The 16,053-nt window shown below is 40.6% G+C and overlaps 1 protein-coding gene across 1 annotated transcript; it reads right to left on the bottom strand.

The window, feature by feature from the left end:
* Positions 1 to 4,693: 4,693 nt before the first annotated feature.
* Positions 4,694 to 14,421, bottom strand: LOC134073333 (desmoglein-2-like protein). Its single transcript, XM_062530318.1, has 14 exons — positions 14,264 to 14,421; positions 13,624 to 13,749; positions 13,023 to 13,178; positions 12,773 to 12,923; positions 12,519 to 12,685; positions 12,117 to 12,251; positions 11,639 to 11,824; positions 10,403 to 10,668; positions 10,068 to 10,210; positions 9,610 to 9,828; positions 9,165 to 9,401; positions 8,328 to 8,455; positions 7,835 to 8,176; positions 4,694 to 7,667 (listed from the first exon to the last, which is right to left on the bottom strand). Exons 1-14 carry the CDS (start codon positions 14,312 to 14,314, stop codon positions 6,624 to 6,626), a joined length of 3,351 nt encoding a protein of 1,116 aa, XP_062386302.1. The 5' UTR covers positions 14,315 to 14,421; the 3' UTR covers positions 4,694 to 6,623.
* Positions 14,422 to 16,053: the final 1,632 nt, after the last annotated feature.

Raw genomic sequence — 16,053 nt, 5'->3', positions numbered from 1 at the left:
TTACCTATTATGGACTCAAACTTCACATATGAAGACATAAGCCAAATATCTACCATGCTGCACATTGGTAGGTGTCTAAAATAACATAGGACGGGCCTTATATTGCTATAATGAGCCCATTTCATGTATAGGCCACGACCTAGATATGCCAATTATGCACCCCCAGCCTCTTCTCCTAATAAAATCATGTTTTGCTTTTTTTTAAGGTCTCAGTCTGTAGAATATGAATCTAAATGTTAAAATTGAAAATTTTGGTTGCACTAGCTGTTTTAGCCCTGAGAATAGAGAACCCCTAAAAAAGCGACACTAAGCCCACACGAGCATTGTGCCTTGCCCACCCAAACAAACAAATGTTTTTTCTTTCTTTTTTTTCAGTTGTGCATCTGTGTGTGCAGCCTCAAACCCTGCTTGGATGTTACATGAGTTGGTGTTGAGTGCAATGGTAGCAAACTGGTACATAACTGTGCAATTAAAGGACAGCTCTGGGCATTTTCCATATAGACATGTTTCTCAAAGCCACTGAGTTCTAACCTCTCGAAAGTCAGGCTAACTGAGTACTGTCAGCACAAGAAAACCCCCCAAAAACTTGTCAATGTATCAAACGAACTTGTCAAGCGGTTCAAAGTGTTGACAGTTCTCTGGCATTGCCAATGCATTCCCAATGCAGCAGGGTAACTACATTCCCATTTCCGTGTGATCCGATTAGATGATTCAAGTTCTCAAGAAACTTGCGGTTGTTGAGAGGGAGTGTATTGTTTGCGTGAGAAACCTACAAGTTACAGTAATTTCCCCCATATAAGCCGCATTGTGTATAAGCCGCAGGGCAGTGTTTTATGCAAGTTAAAAGAAACAAAACCATATTAACACCATATTAACTGCCCCCCTGTATTAACCTCATAGCTGAAGAAATTTTGCAAAATCAATGTATAAGCCGCGGCTAATAGTCGGGAAATTACGGTACTCAAATTACTCATCTTGCACTGAATTATGCTAAATTTGTTGCAGCTGTATCATGTCATCACATCACCAAAAGTAGGCCATTGGTTTAATTTAAAATATTTGGCAGTATTTTTAAACTACAAAAATACACACCTTTGACACAAAATACAAAGCCATTTTCTTCGACAAAAATAAAATGCAAATAACAAAATACTATTTTGTATGTGAAACACGTGTATCAGAAATACTGCCCATGTCTGGCTCTTGGCTGCAACAACTATACATAGTACTGGTTTTGTTTGTGTTTTGTGTTTAGCCTACGTCCATTCTGATCCAATTTGACCGCTTTGCTATGCTGGCCACTCACACTTTCTACCAGCCCATGCAAATGTAGGCTAGAACCAGCCCTGTATCACAATGGGCACATATCGCCTACATGTTATCTATTATAATAAAATATTTAAGGGCCTTGCTTGTAAGTGTGTGTGAAGAATGGCATAGATGTAAGGATCTATTACTGCATTAGTAGTTAGATGATTCAAAGTGCAGCAGCACATCTTTAATGAGCCAAAGACAAATAACTCCTGTTTGTTGCTCTTTATTGGCTTCCTAGCATCCAACATTAAATTCAGATCCCTTACTTTGGCATAAAGGACACACTGAATCTAACTTAATTTCATGGTCCAGCTGTATGTCCCCTCTTGACCGCTGCAGTCCTCTGATGAGTGTTTGCTGTGTCACCCATCCATTAACGCTAAGAGGTCATAGTGAAGGATCTTTAGAAATAAAAAATAAAGAAATTAATCATGGCATTACATCAGGAAGCAAAGACATTAAAGATCAGGTTGAAACAGGTTTTGTTCTTCCTATGAAAGTCTTGGGTGTTGGCATTTCTAAGAAAAGCAGGTGGGTTTATTTATGCAAAAGCTGATGTCAAGGTGATGTCCTTGTCCCATGTCAGTCAATGATTTCATGCAGGCAGTATGTTCTATTTGGATGAGAAAACGCCCTGCATGCCTTAGGTTAACAAACAATATTTTGTCAATAATTGCATGACAAAACGAACATGTTTGGTAACAGCAAGTCAATCTGAAAAACACTTCACATACGGGGCGTCCAAGAGATTAGTCGATAATTATTGATTTATAGGGTAATATATATACTTTTTTTTGATCCCCTGAGGGAAATTCGTTCTCTGCATTTAAACCAATTTAACCGAATTAGTGAACACACAGTGAGGTTAATCACTATCACTAATCACTAATTCTCCAGTCCTGAACATCAACTTAATTTTTACCGATATGTATAATGTTTTCACACTGGTGCATTCAGATGATGAGACAAGAGAGAGAGAGAGAGAGAGAGAGAGAGAGAGAGAGAGAGAGAGAGAGAGAGAGCATATTGATATTGCACATCTCCCTGTACTGATTGATATTGCACATTTTCCTAGACATTGCTCATTCTCAACAACATATGGTATTGGTATTGCACATTTCCCTTGGCATTACACAATTTCCTTTTGAAATTCATAGAACCCCCTGTACTTAAAAACACAATAAATATGCATACAGAGCCTGAATAAATTAATTGTTCACAGTAAAAACGTTCACTTGTCATCATTCACTATACTTATATTGCACAGCCCCTTCTTCTACTTTAATCTTAATATTGCACATCTCCCTGTACTGATATTGCACATTTCCCTTGGTATTGCACATTCCCAAAAACTCATAGAACGCCCCTATACTCAGGAATATAATATTTTAGGTACATGACAATCAGGTGCACAATGAACTATGCAAGTATAGTGCGTTTGTTTTTGTTCGTTTGTTTTTGTTCTTGTTTCATGAATTCATTTAATAGTTTTATTGAGGTTGAGATAAAAGAGAGCTTGTAACGGTTGCTTTTGAATCCACTGACTCTAAAACGTCTCCCAGATGGTAGTAATTCATATTCAGAGTAGAGAATATGGGAAGGATCATCAAGAATACTGTGTGCCCGGTTTACTACTACTTTTTCGAATATGAATTGAAGGGAGGGATAGTGATGTTTACCTACCACTTTCATTGAGGTCTTGACTACTTTCTCTAATTTTGTTTTGCTCTGCACATTGAGAGAGCCATACCAAGCTGCCATCCCATATCTGATCAAACTTTCCAGCACTGCATTGTAGAATAGCTCCATGATCTTTTTGTTTACACCAAAGATCCTGAGTCTCCTCAGGAAGTGCAGTCTTTGACCTAATTTTGAGCATAGATAATCAACATGCACATTCCATTTTAACAGATTATCAATGTAGATACCCAGGTACTTATAGGAAGACACCTGCAATTTCGCTATTGTCAAGATGTAATGGTTCATGAGTACACATCGCTCTCGGGTCTAGTATCATCTCTTTAGTTTTGTTTACATTTAAGGTGAGATGATGTGTCTCACACCAGATTTTGAAAGACTCATTTAATATTTCATTTAAGTAAATTGAAGGGCTGTCGCCAACCTCCAGTAAGCTAACTATAACTGTGTCATCGGAAAATTTGATAATATGATTTTTTGACTGTTTGCTTCTGCACTCGTTGGTATATAGGGTAAACAAAATAGGCGAGCTCACAGCACCCTGTGGTACTCCAGTACTGCATGATCTAGCATAAGAGAATGCATTGTTGACCTTAACCTGTTGCACTTGTCTATTTGTAAGGAGAGAGTAGACCCACTTTATAAGTGATGGACTGGGGGGCGCTGTGGCGCAGCAGGCTACAGCGCTCGTACCATTTACGGGTCCGAGTGCCCACGGGGACCCAGGTTCGAATCCGGCCTGCGGTCATGTCCCGATCCCACCCCATCTCTCTCTCCCACTTGCTTCCTGTCTACCACTTCACTGTCCTGTACTAATAAAGGCAAAAAGCCAAAAAATATACTTTAAAAAAAAAAAAAAAAAAAAAAAATAAGTGATGGACTGACTTGCATGTTAGTGAGTTTCTGGACTAGGGCAAACAGTGTCAAAGGCCGAACTGAAGTCAGCAAATAAAATCCGTGCGTACGCCTTTGGGTTTCCTAAGTGCTTATTAGTTAGGTGAGACACACAGATAACCGCATCCTCTGTGCTGCGCCCCTCCCTATACGCAAACTGGAGGGGGTCAATATGTGAAGATATCTCAGTTTTAAGTCTGCTTACTATAATTCTCTCAAAGCATTTCATGACTACACAGGTTAATGCTATAGGTCTAAAATCTTTACTGGATGTGTAAGCTTAGGTACAGGGATGATAAGGGATTTTTCCATAGGGTTGGTACTGTGCTACTTTCAATAGACATCTGGTAGATAGGGCGCCAAGCCTCCGTCAACTCAACCGTGCATTTTTTTAATAGAAATGCTGGCAGGCCATCTGGGCCTACTGATTTCTTGTTGCAGACTTTACTAAAAGTGGATTGTACCTGTATGGGTTCGATTTTCATGCAAGCTACGGATTCATTCAGTGTTAGCTTTCCTAAGTTATCATAAGTTGCCCTGGTAGAGTCATTTTGTGTATTAAATCTCAAGAAAAAGTCATTCAAATCATGATACCAATGGGCTAGGGATAGAAAGTGGAAAGGAGCAAGGAGGAAATAAGGACATTATATCCAGTTAAAAGTGTCTTCACTTAACTTTGGCAATTCTTTTGATTTCAATACTGTTCAGATGATCACATTAAACCATGGTAATCTGGCGACACGTGGGCCAAAAGGGCAGCATGAGAAGAAAGCAGAGCAAACATGCAAACGTTGCACAGCTGAGTTTATTTATTTTTTCTTTAAATACAATTTGCTTATCTGGACTTATTTTTCTATAACAATGCATAGATTTTTGTTCATCATCATCAGGGCTGTGTAATACTATTAGACACTATTAAAAAAAAAAACACACTCTATCTGTTCATGAATTTGTATAAGGGTTGGCAGTTTTCTTTTTTTTTTTAAATAAGTGGGTTGCGAAACAAAAGAAGAATTGCCCATTTAAAACGTTACACCATCAGGGCTGGTGTCGGACCTTTATTATGCCAGTCGTTGCCATGGACATAGACAGTCTTTATGTGACAGGTCATGTTAGACATTATTGTAATAGTATGGCAAAACGACCCTGAGTATTTGATGAACAGTATGGATTCACTGATGTTGACGACAAAAAGGTGCAGAAACCCCAGTCTGTGGCGTGCAGTGAATTGCTGGCAGGAGATGAAAAAAAATCAAAAACTAAAATGGCACAAACATGTCGAGCACTTTGAAAGCAAATGGGTTATGGGTTGCAACTTAATGACCATGGGACACTGAGGGTCCCAAGGTCAGATCAGTTAAGAAACACTGATATATGAGACGTTTGGTCCTTCCCAACGTTGACTCAATGACTACAGCCTTCTGTTCTTTCCTCACTCTGTTGCTAATTCTAGGAACAGAAATAGCCCCCACTTTTACCTGTATTTTCAAATTCAAAACTATGCTGGAAATTGAACCTGTGTCACTTCATGCAAGACAGACACTTTCTAAACCTTGAATTGTACAGAAGAATGCCTTAATTAGAGAATGCCTTAATTAAGGAGTAATTGAAGGGTCAAAATCAATTGGCATGTGGTGTGTTGTTGCAGTAACTAATAAGTAATTAATAAATGAAAAAAAGTTGAGCAATCCCCTTATACAGTAGGGCCTACTGAACGCATTAAACAATATTACAGTAAGAATATGGAAATACCATGGCTTCTTACATAAAGTACTATGTATGTACCTACGGCCAAAGTACAGCCATGGGAATATGCTTAACCGACCCCTGTCCCACTGGTGTTACTGCTTAAACAAATCGTACACTATCGTACACCTTGCAAAATATGGCGCCAAGCGTGACACAAATCTTGTTCATATCTTACAATGAACAAAGGCTTTACGATGGCTTATCAGACCAAATAATATCAAAATAATGCAAAAGATTGACAATCTGTATTTAGCACATTTAGACATATATTACAGTACATCTAAATAAAGCATCAAGTAAGACAACAAAACAAAAACTGGAAATATGGAACTAACTTATTGAAATGTCAAATGCTGCCCTATAGCAAACTTTATTCTCCTCAAAACGCTAACCTTATTTTTTTTTTCAGATCAATCTCACTTCTAATTCAACAAAAACAAAACATTAGACATTTATTTTTGGAGTATTTCCTTTGCTTTCTACAAATATACATAAATGCACATCATTACAGTAATGAGATGCAGGAAGTCATTCAGTAGCACAGAACAGTATCACCCTCTAGTGGTAATAATAAACAGTGTATTACAGCAAACCTAACCCGATCACATGTTATTCACTGTTTCTCAAGTGAAGTAAAAAAAAAAAAAGATCATTACATGATCTTGAATGTACAATGCTTGTAAAGCAACAGATACAGTGCTGGATACAGTTTAATGAAGAGGCTGTTTAAAGTGTATCTTAAAAAAAGAAAAGAAAAGAAAAAATAAATATATAGTGCTGAAGTCAAAAGAAATCTTAAGACTTCTTTCCTTTGCTTTCTGATGCAGTTAATACTAAATCTTAGTAACACATACTCTTCATTTTGCATTCAATAATATTGTTTCCTAATACTTAAGATAGCCACTGGTATCCCTACAGTGCTAATGTAATAAACTTGATAAACTGAAGCAATATATCCTTGAACCCTTTTATGCTGTACTACTGGATTGGATATTTCTCTCAGTGACTGACACCCTCTCCTGGACAACAACTTTGTGTGTGCCTTCGTGCATAGCCTCCAGTGGAACATTCATAGAGACACCTTGACCTCTCAGGTCTACACTCTCACTGTGAAGGCCTTGGGATGGGAGTACCTGAATCAACCCGCCGCCGCCCGAATACTGCAGCCCCCTGCTCTCAGAACTCACTGATGACCCTGAAAGTGAGACATTACCAGACGCGTAGCTCTCGCCATGACCGATTTGAGTCGCAGAGCCGCTCTGCAATCCATGACCACACGTCTCGACCGTGACCACTTGCCTTTTCCCCAACGTGCCAACGATCTGGTGAGGGTCACCGGCCACAGAGGCCCTGCCTCCCTCCAGCAGAATCAGGCTCTGGGCTCCGTGCAGGCTCTCCACCCCGATCACCCCCTGACTTAAACCCTGCAGCTGGGCAGATCCTCCTGTGGTGGCCTGTCTCTCGACCACGACCATGTTTTCGCCCATATTGACGGCAGGACCTACGACCAGGGTTTGATGGGGCTGTGGATCCACCACGTACATGGGTGGGGCAGCAGCAGTGTAGTAGAGAGTTGGCTGCTGGATGAGCAGTGTCTGGGTTGGAACGACAAAGTTCTCTCGAAGGTGCACATCGGTGGTGGCTGGACGGGTTGACGAGATTACGCTTTCTTGGATCCGGGTGGATGAAGTGGCCAGGCTGGCCGCCTCGGTTCTAGCAGCGTTAATGCTGTGTGTGATATCCGCAAAGACATCAACGTTAGCCACGATCGGTGCTGAAGGCTGAGAAGCTGTGACCGTCACCTTACTAGACTCGACTTCAAGTGACGTGCCACCGCAGATGTCGGCCAGAGTCTTAAATTTAGGCCCGAGGTCATTGAGGAAGTCCAGGTCCTGGTCATCCTGGAGGAGACTACAGCAGCCTATAGAGCCCACTGGAGACTCCTGGCCCTCATAATCAAAGATGAGCAGAGCCTCTTTCGGAGAATGCTGATTCTGAATGCAGTGTGCTTTCTAAAGTAAAGATACTCAGACTCAGAGCCATGTTTGGGACAGTTTGAATTGCTTTCAATGTAAACACACACACACACACACACACACACACACACACACACACACACACACACACACACACAAATAAAGAATACATTTATTTATAAAAAATAAATAAACAAACTCACCTGTGAATAATATTCTTGAAGAAATCCCTCCGATAATGCAATGCCTTCAAATGCGCCCATTTTGCTGGACACTTCCTGATATTTGTGTCCACTTTGCCAATGGTCATATTGGCCTTGCCCTTGCCCTTGCCATTGCCCTTGCCCTTGCCCTTGCCCGTACCCATACCTATCATATCCTCCACCAACAGTGCTCACTGATGAAATCCACTGCTGGTGTCCATCAGTAGTATCAATTGTTTGACCAGACCAGCCCGGTGCAATACCAGTGCCTTTTCCGCCTCCATCAATGGCCTTTATGAGGGTACCATCCACTACTGTTGGTATGGTCACCAGCGGCACTTCCTGTGAAGTCAAAACCACATATTTCAGTCAAGTGTCATTCACGTCGTGCAGTCTGTTTCATGTCATCTGAACCTCCCTGGCTGCTATGCTCTATTAGAAGGACAGTGAAGCAGAGGCCTGGCTCTGGGAGTGCGTGTGGCGTGACCGCTACCTTGTCTTCCCCTTGGCCCTCTGTGTGATAAGAGATGAGGTGTTGTTTGGCCTCCCAGGGCATGGCAACAAAACCACCCTTCGTAGCAGCATCACCACACAGACAGAACAGCAGCAGGAGGGGCAGCACTGTCAAGTTGAGAGCACATGTCAAATGCACAGGGTTAGTACCATTGAAGAAGTTCTCTTTTTTCTTATTACTATTATTTAAAAGCTTCAAGAGTTCTCTTTTTTTTTTTACTTAAATGAGCAACTAATGTACCAGCAAGATGAAACACATGGGTAGGGAGAGTGTGTTCCAAGAACGTGGGTTAGTGACAAACCTAAGCTCAGAATAAGTGGTAAACCCTCATAATAGCAGAGCCTTGTGGCTCCATACCCCAAAGCAAAAATAGTCACAGAGGCTTTCTACCTATAGGAGCATTACTCTGAGTTCATAATTCAGGGTTGTCAGTAAAGCACACACGTGGAGTCTCCCCCTGTTCCTCATGTTTTGGTGCAGCTATTTCTAAACACCTTTCAAGAGGTCGAATTTCATCTACTAGCCTCTTCTTCGAGAGGAGCCCATTGAGCTAAGCTGATTACTGAAGTGCCAGTGTCCAAACATCAGTAATCTGACAGTATCTGGCTAAATTGACTGTAAATTCAAAAATATGTTGACTGTTCTGTGTACCATTTTTACTATCACACAAACCTGTGTGCATTCTTGGTTGCATTCTCTAGAGCTAGTCTAGCCTGCTCTCTTTTTTTATGACTTTAAAGTAACGAACACGGAGGTGACACGAACCACCTAACCACTGTACTGTGCATGAGCTGTGTGTGAGTTGAATGCACTCACAGAAGAGCAGCACGAGTCCCAGGAGCAGCAAGAGGATGCCAGCGGGTCCCAGGATGGCGGTGGGCCCCCTGACACCGCGGTCCAGGCACGCCTTGGTGCCCTTGGTGCAGCTGCACACCTCCAGGTCTAACACCTGACCGCCAGCACAGGCTTTTCCCTGCTCGTCTTGGATCTCCAGGAACACCTTGTAAAGGCCTGGCCACAAAGTCTCTTTGGGTCGCAAGATCACCGTGGTGTCTGATAGTAAACAAACAGACAAACAAACAATCAATCACACACACACACACACACACACACACACACACACACACGAGCACACACACAAACATAATACTCAAACTATTCACTATTCAATACAAGGCGGAAAGGAGAGTTAATTTTCTTGTTTGAGAGAACATTCCCTGTGTAATAATTTATCTGACCGTTACCCTATGCAAATACTCACCATTAAGGCGCTCTACGGTCCAGCGTTCTTTTGTGTCGGACACAACTTTAAATTCAAATGGTGCTCCGTTTGGAAAGGGATCTTTATCCACAGCAGTGACATACACCACATCATCCGGAAAGCACACAGACTGACTCGTGCTGGTCAATTTTGGACAATTGTCATTGAAGTCGTCAACCTGAATGGCAATGGTTCCTGTGGCTGTTTTCACTGGGGCTTCTGAGATAGAATATTGCAGATTGTGAGTAAATGGCTTACTCAAAGCGTATGACTCTTATGACACTTAAAGACAGATGCTTTGCGGGGAAGACCAGGGAACAGAGGAGGTGGACCAGATACACGCTTGTTTATAAATCTCTGGGAGGTACATTTCTGATCTGAAGTGCTAGCTTGTTGCAGTTGTAAATTTAACCAAATGTGTACACTACAAAACAATCAAAGTTTCAAACAATCCTTACCTTTTGAGATACAAATGATTTTGGCATAGTACGTTCCATTAACCAGGTGCTTGGATTCTCGGTCAGGATATTTGTTTAGTCTGATTTCAGCAGTCTCTCTATCTATACTTATCCAGTTGTCCTTATCTTCTCCTTTGGCATAACTGAACAGAAATACAACGAAGGCCATAAACGCCACACAAATATGAAGATAAAATGTTACATTCATATTAGTAGTGTTGATACTGTATATGATTTACAGCAGTATAGTACATCGCATTTAATGCTGTATATTTTAGATTTTTAAATGAAAAAAATACAACACAAACATACAAAACATACAAAAGGGCACTCACATGACGTTAGTGGCATGCATCAGCGTGTCACTATCAATGGCCTTGTAGGTAGTGATGACCGTCTTGAAGTCAATGGTTTTGCTGTCCTCTGAGACTGTCACTACTTTGATTTGAGGTTGAAAGCGAGGGCCTTCTGGCTCATTTTGGACATGGATCTTGATGGGGTACGTCTTGGACTGTGAGATGATGGTGGAGGAGTGGTACTCAGCTTTGTTGGAAACACTCACCCGCAGGTTGACCTCTTGCAGTTCTTCATAGTTTAAGGGCTGCCATGGACATAAGAAATGCTTCAATTACTAAATACGACAACCCTGTCTAATGTCAACAATGTGCTTTCCCCCCCTAAATATGTGTTCATGTCCATAGATTGCTGAAATGTTTCACTCTGTCCCTCTCTGTTTCTCTGACTATTCAAAAACACTGAGAAAGACATAGATGAAGATTCTATGGTGTCAGTCAAACATTTATACATCTTTGGGAGGTACATTTCTGAATAGCATCTTTATCTTTTTGCAGCTATAATTTTAACCACAGTTCTACAGACATCAAGATGTACCTTTTATAAACACACTTCTCCAAAGACAAGAATCGGCTTGGTCTGTACAGTAGGTGCCAGTGTGTCTTAAGAAGGGTTCAGACCAAAGATTCCCGATGAAGATGAGCCGCGACGTTCTAAAACCTTGCAACTGCGAACTTCTAATTCACACCGCTGCAACTCGGTCTCGTCAATTTGGGAATCTTTAGTGTGAATTGGGCTTTAGTCTTAGTGCTACTGGACTTTAGCGCAGCATTTGATGTTGCTGATCACAACATATTATTACACAGACTAGAGCGCTGGAGTTGGATGTACAGGTATAACTATCAACTGGTTCAATTCATATCTACAAGAAAGGAGTTTCTTTGTTGCCAAGGACAGTGACAGTGACTTCTTTGTACCACCTCAAAAAAACATGTCAAAACATGATTCATGCCTTCTGATAACTGAATGCAGTCTCTGTTATCTCTGAGTTGTAAATTCTGAATCTGTCTTTTAATTATTCTACCTGCGTTTTCTTTTTAATTATTCTTTATGTATTGCACTTTTAAAGCTATTATTTAACTATTGCCCTTTGATACTTCTTTACTATTATTCTTTGTTTTTGTTTAGGTACAGCACATTAAATGACCTCTGTGTATATGCACTATATAAATAAACTTGCCTTGAATTGGCTACTGTGATATGTCTCAATGCCATACCTTATTTAACACCAGTATGCCCTCATTTGTTTTGGTGTCTGTGGTGATGCTGAAGTATCCTGCTTCATTTCCAGAGACAATGGTGTATACAGCCAGCCAGTTGTCAGTATATTTTAAATCAAGATCTAGTGCTTGGATCTTCACCACCGTCACGTTGACTGTGTTCTCCATTACATTGGCCTCGTACTGTGAATATAACAATAGGTCAGATCAATTCACTTCTACTTCAAAAAGGTTATCAATGTGTACATAGAAAGTACAATGCATCAAACACGGTTGGTTTCTCTATGTTATATGATGATTTTCTTAAAGAACGACTTATTCTCATGTGATGTTTATGTTTATGTTAACAGCTGAGTTACTGTCATGGATTTGGTATTCTAAACTCAACCAACTCTCAAAACTCAACTCAGCCTTATGTTAAACTTCAACCAAAAAAAGTAGTGTAGTGAGTATCTTAGAGTGAATAATTTCTTACAAAGCTCTTTTCCAGAGTTGGAATGTTATCATTTACATCCAGAAGCTTGATAACAACTTTTCCAGTGCCCGAGAGCCCTCCAGCCGCTCCATTCATGTCACTTCCTTTGATTGTCAGGGTGTATGTGTCGTGGGTCTGCACATGTTTCAAACCAGACAAACAAGACTTCAGAGAGACATATGACAAGCCAGGGACAATAACAGTGTAACAGGTTGTGGTATTCAAATCATGCCTCTAGTTGTGACGTGAAGAAGGATAGAAGTGATCCCTCGATCCCTGCACAATCACTTATAGGCTAAGTTTTGTCACTGTGCTCTTGAACACTGAACACCTGAAGTCTCAGACTCAGCATATTTTGACATTACAGTGCGGTTGAGAGTCCCTCAACAGTTTGACACTCACCTCCCTGTCCAGAGTCCTCATATTCACAAAGATCCCTCCTGTTTCCTGGTTGATGTAGAACATGCTGCCCCCTGGAGGGCTTTGCTCAACAATGGTGTAGGCTATCTGTGAGTTAGGCGTGTTGGGCATGTCTGCATCTGTGGCGTTGATTTTCATCACATACGTAGCTGCAATACAGCAAAATGATCAGTATAACCTCCAGTTATCATTAGTTGGCGGTACAATTTCTGATATCTGAAAAGTGAAACACATACCAATTGAACTTGCTTCAAAAATTTCACTAGTACTTTGAGCTGCTACGAAAGAGAACACAGGTGGACAGTCATTCACGTCCAGAACCTCTATTACGAGATCAATGTCTTTCTCTGCTCGTGTCCCATCTGCAAACTTAGCCACTCCCTTCAACTAAAAAAAACCAAACACATCACAAATTCAGCTTCAATATATCAACCACAGCCTAATGGCAAAAGTCCATTCCTCAGCCAGTGTGAAAAACAGACTCACATAGTAATAGGGCGTCTCTTCCCGGTCCAGAATGCCATTGATCCTGACATAGCCATTTTCATGATTCACTGTGAAAAGGTTCATGGGAGCTTCAGATGCTCCTTTGCCTTCAAGAAAGTAACGTATGCTTGTTCGTGTCTCTTCATCAGAGCGAATCTGTTTGAAAATGCATTTGAGTCTGGTGATATACAGCCTACTTGTGTAATAATCAGAGTACAAGTGAAAGTGTAAACACAGCTTCAAAATGATCAACAGTGGGAAATTGAATGCTCTTAAGCTAAGTTAGTCATACGTTCAGATCAGTTTCATCAATAATAGGCAGATTACTAGAAGGGATACAAATGAAGAGCTCTTTTCCAAAACGCTATATATCCACTATTTTGATTCCTTTTTCTTAAATCATTTTTAAAATTTTGTTTAGGCTACAAGTAATTTCACTGCAACTGATGTCTATCAGTTGCTGGAGCAAGGAGGTTGCATTTAATAGATTTAAAAATAAACACAGACAAGTTGAGGTGAGGTCCCATAACTATTGAATAATCAAACATAAGGAACTCAATTACAGAATCTGGAACCACTTTTTGGTAATGCATTTTCATACTTTTGATATGTATTCCATCTTAGTATAGTCCTTATTCTCCAACAATTTCTTGGGAGGAATGATCCATTCTCGTTTCTGCCTCTGAAGCTTCTGAAGTCCACTGCTATATCCCTGGACTTGTAAAATCTGAAAGCGAGATGCACATGAAATGCAAAATACGTCAACGTATGGTGTGTTTTAGAACCATTTGAATTGGTTCCCGTGAAAAAAGTATCACTGTTGCTGTCATGTAAAATCAATGAAAATCAGTGTCCCTTTGAACTTCCAGTCTGGATTAAGTATCCTATGGCTATGACATCGACACAGATCGTGAAATAATTGTGAGCTCCTCGTTAAGAAGAATAAGCCATTGACGAATCACAATTATTGTGAAACTTTTAAAATGGTGTACATTCCTCGTAGCCTAACAGCTCTCTTGGTAAGTGTCAACAAAATAAATGACAAACTCAGCTGATGAAGAGACAGTTCGACTTTTAAAAAGTATCAGACAGTTTCGACATGTCAGTCACGTAGGCCACCCCTCTTATCAGTTCTCTGTTCAGAACGTAATGATTTTTTGCCCACCGTGACACTCCATATTCCGTTATTTGCTGTTACTAAATGTACACACAGCCAAAGACATCGTTATTGTCTTACTTACCAGTATCAAAATGGGCACAATAAGTCGTATAACTGACGCTGCGTGAGCCATTTGACTCGTTGAAAAATATCCTCTCACTTCGCCTACAGTATGTGTGTACTTCAGTCGAATAAATCCTCCAAATGCCACTAAAACAAGAGAAAGTGGGAGATACTTTTATGATACAACACAGGCAGGGGCAGTAAAGGGCGGTGCTTGTTCAAGTCAAACTGCGCCCACATTATAGTCTAGCCTACACCCAATTTCGATAGGGTTAATCATCTTTAAAAGGTAAAGATAACGCAATACGCAGTTGTAGTATAGTGGTAAGTAGCCGAAGTGGTATCATCCCAACCCCTCACTGTAGTTGAAGAATGTGCTCCCCACCCCCTCCTTCTTGGCCACTGGCCTCATTATTTGCAGGCTTCTTGGGATCTGAATCGTGTAGCGATTATAATTCACCTGCTGCAGCACATGGGTGTTTTGCAAACTTATTGTTTAGTGACCTTTTGGCTTACTTTTCATGACACAATGCATGCTTTTCTAAAACCTTCTGCTGTTTTAGAGTAACAAACTGAACTTTAACTGTGGAGAGTTCTATTAACACACAGCTTTCCACCTTGTAAAACTGTAAGTTACTGCTAACATGTGTGTAGACTATTTCAAAGTGCCATGGTAAAGGTGTGGTACTATTTACTGATAAGGTGAACCATGTGCGGGTGAAGCAGAGGCAGAAGTCCATTGTAAAGAATGGGATTATTACTAATGGGTGAAGATGTAGCCCACAAGGGTGTGGCAAGTCTTACTCATCACTTTCTTCCACAAACAGATGATTTATCTGACATTTGATGCAACAAGGTGGGAGAGACAATGCCAGGCTTCCCTAGAATTGGACAGTCTAGCTTCAAGCAATTACGCAAGCAATACAAGAGAAGTGAGCACACCCCTGTGAAATATCACCTGGATGTTTAATGATTTAAAAGTACTTTGGGTCAAACAATTATTCAGTACACATCTGCAAAATTAAAGTTAAAGAACGGCTTGAACATAAATAACATGAAAGCCTATATGAAAAGAAGCCTGTTGAATATTGGAAGAACGTTGGATATGCACAGGAAATGGTTTAGGCTACAGTATTCAAACAATAGCTTTAAGGATCAATCAGTACATTTATGAGAATGACTTAGATATTAGAATTAGCAAGTTTGCCTGTCACGAAAAAGCAACCGTGACTTCATTTGGTTTCATATCTGAAAAAAAAAAATCATTAACTTACAGCCTAGGCAACAAGCTGTAGTGAGCCCCATAGTTACAGAGCTGACTCCTCCCACTAGTGTCAACATAAGGACAGACAAATCAGGTGACAATACTGTATGTTGCTTTGACACTGGTGTGGCAGTGGAGCCTTTGGCTATATTTGCGCCGAAGGTGTAAGACTTCATGGGAACCGTGACTGAAATCAGAATATCAAATGAGTACTGGGTGTGTGGGGTGTGTATTTCTTATTAATTAAGGATTGTGACAGACTAATCTGTTTGGATGGGGCTATGGGTGAAAGGCAGAGGTTAAATTCTCACACACTGGAATCTGTTATCGGATTCTGTACACACACACACACACACACACACACACACACACACACACACACACACACACAGACACAGACACAGACACACACACACACACACACACACGGGCAAACAAACAAATAACATAGAGAATATTGGTATTACTGTAAGCAACTGAAGGTGCATATTTGTTCTCATGTTTAAATCAACAAGAAAATGAGTGAGACAAAAGTGAGACATGAG

Source organism: Sardina pilchardus, chromosome 2, assembly GCF_963854185.1.
Source record: "Sardina pilchardus chromosome 2, fSarPil1.1, whole genome shotgun sequence".
NCBI classification, from domain to species: domain Eukaryota; kingdom Metazoa; phylum Chordata; class Actinopteri; order Clupeiformes; family Clupeidae; genus Sardina; species Sardina pilchardus.
The sequence above is the reverse complement of the archived record's forward strand: the minus strand, read 5'-3'. Positions and strand labels throughout refer to the sequence as shown.

Bases quoted from the DNA above. Each gene is read 5' to 3' on its own strand.
- LOC134073333 (XM_062530318.1), bottom strand. From the start codon at position 14,314: ATGGCTCACGCAGCGTCAGTTATACGACTTATTGTGCCCATTTTGATA. The intron at 12,686-12,772 runs GTATGTGTTTCA...GCTGTATTGCAG, and splicing joins TTTTGAAGCAAGTTCAATTG to CTACGTATGTGATGAAAATC. The intron at 10,669-11,638 runs GTATGGCATTGA...TGTCCATGGCAG, and splicing joins GCATACTGGTGTTAAATAAG to CCCTTAAACTATGAAGAACT.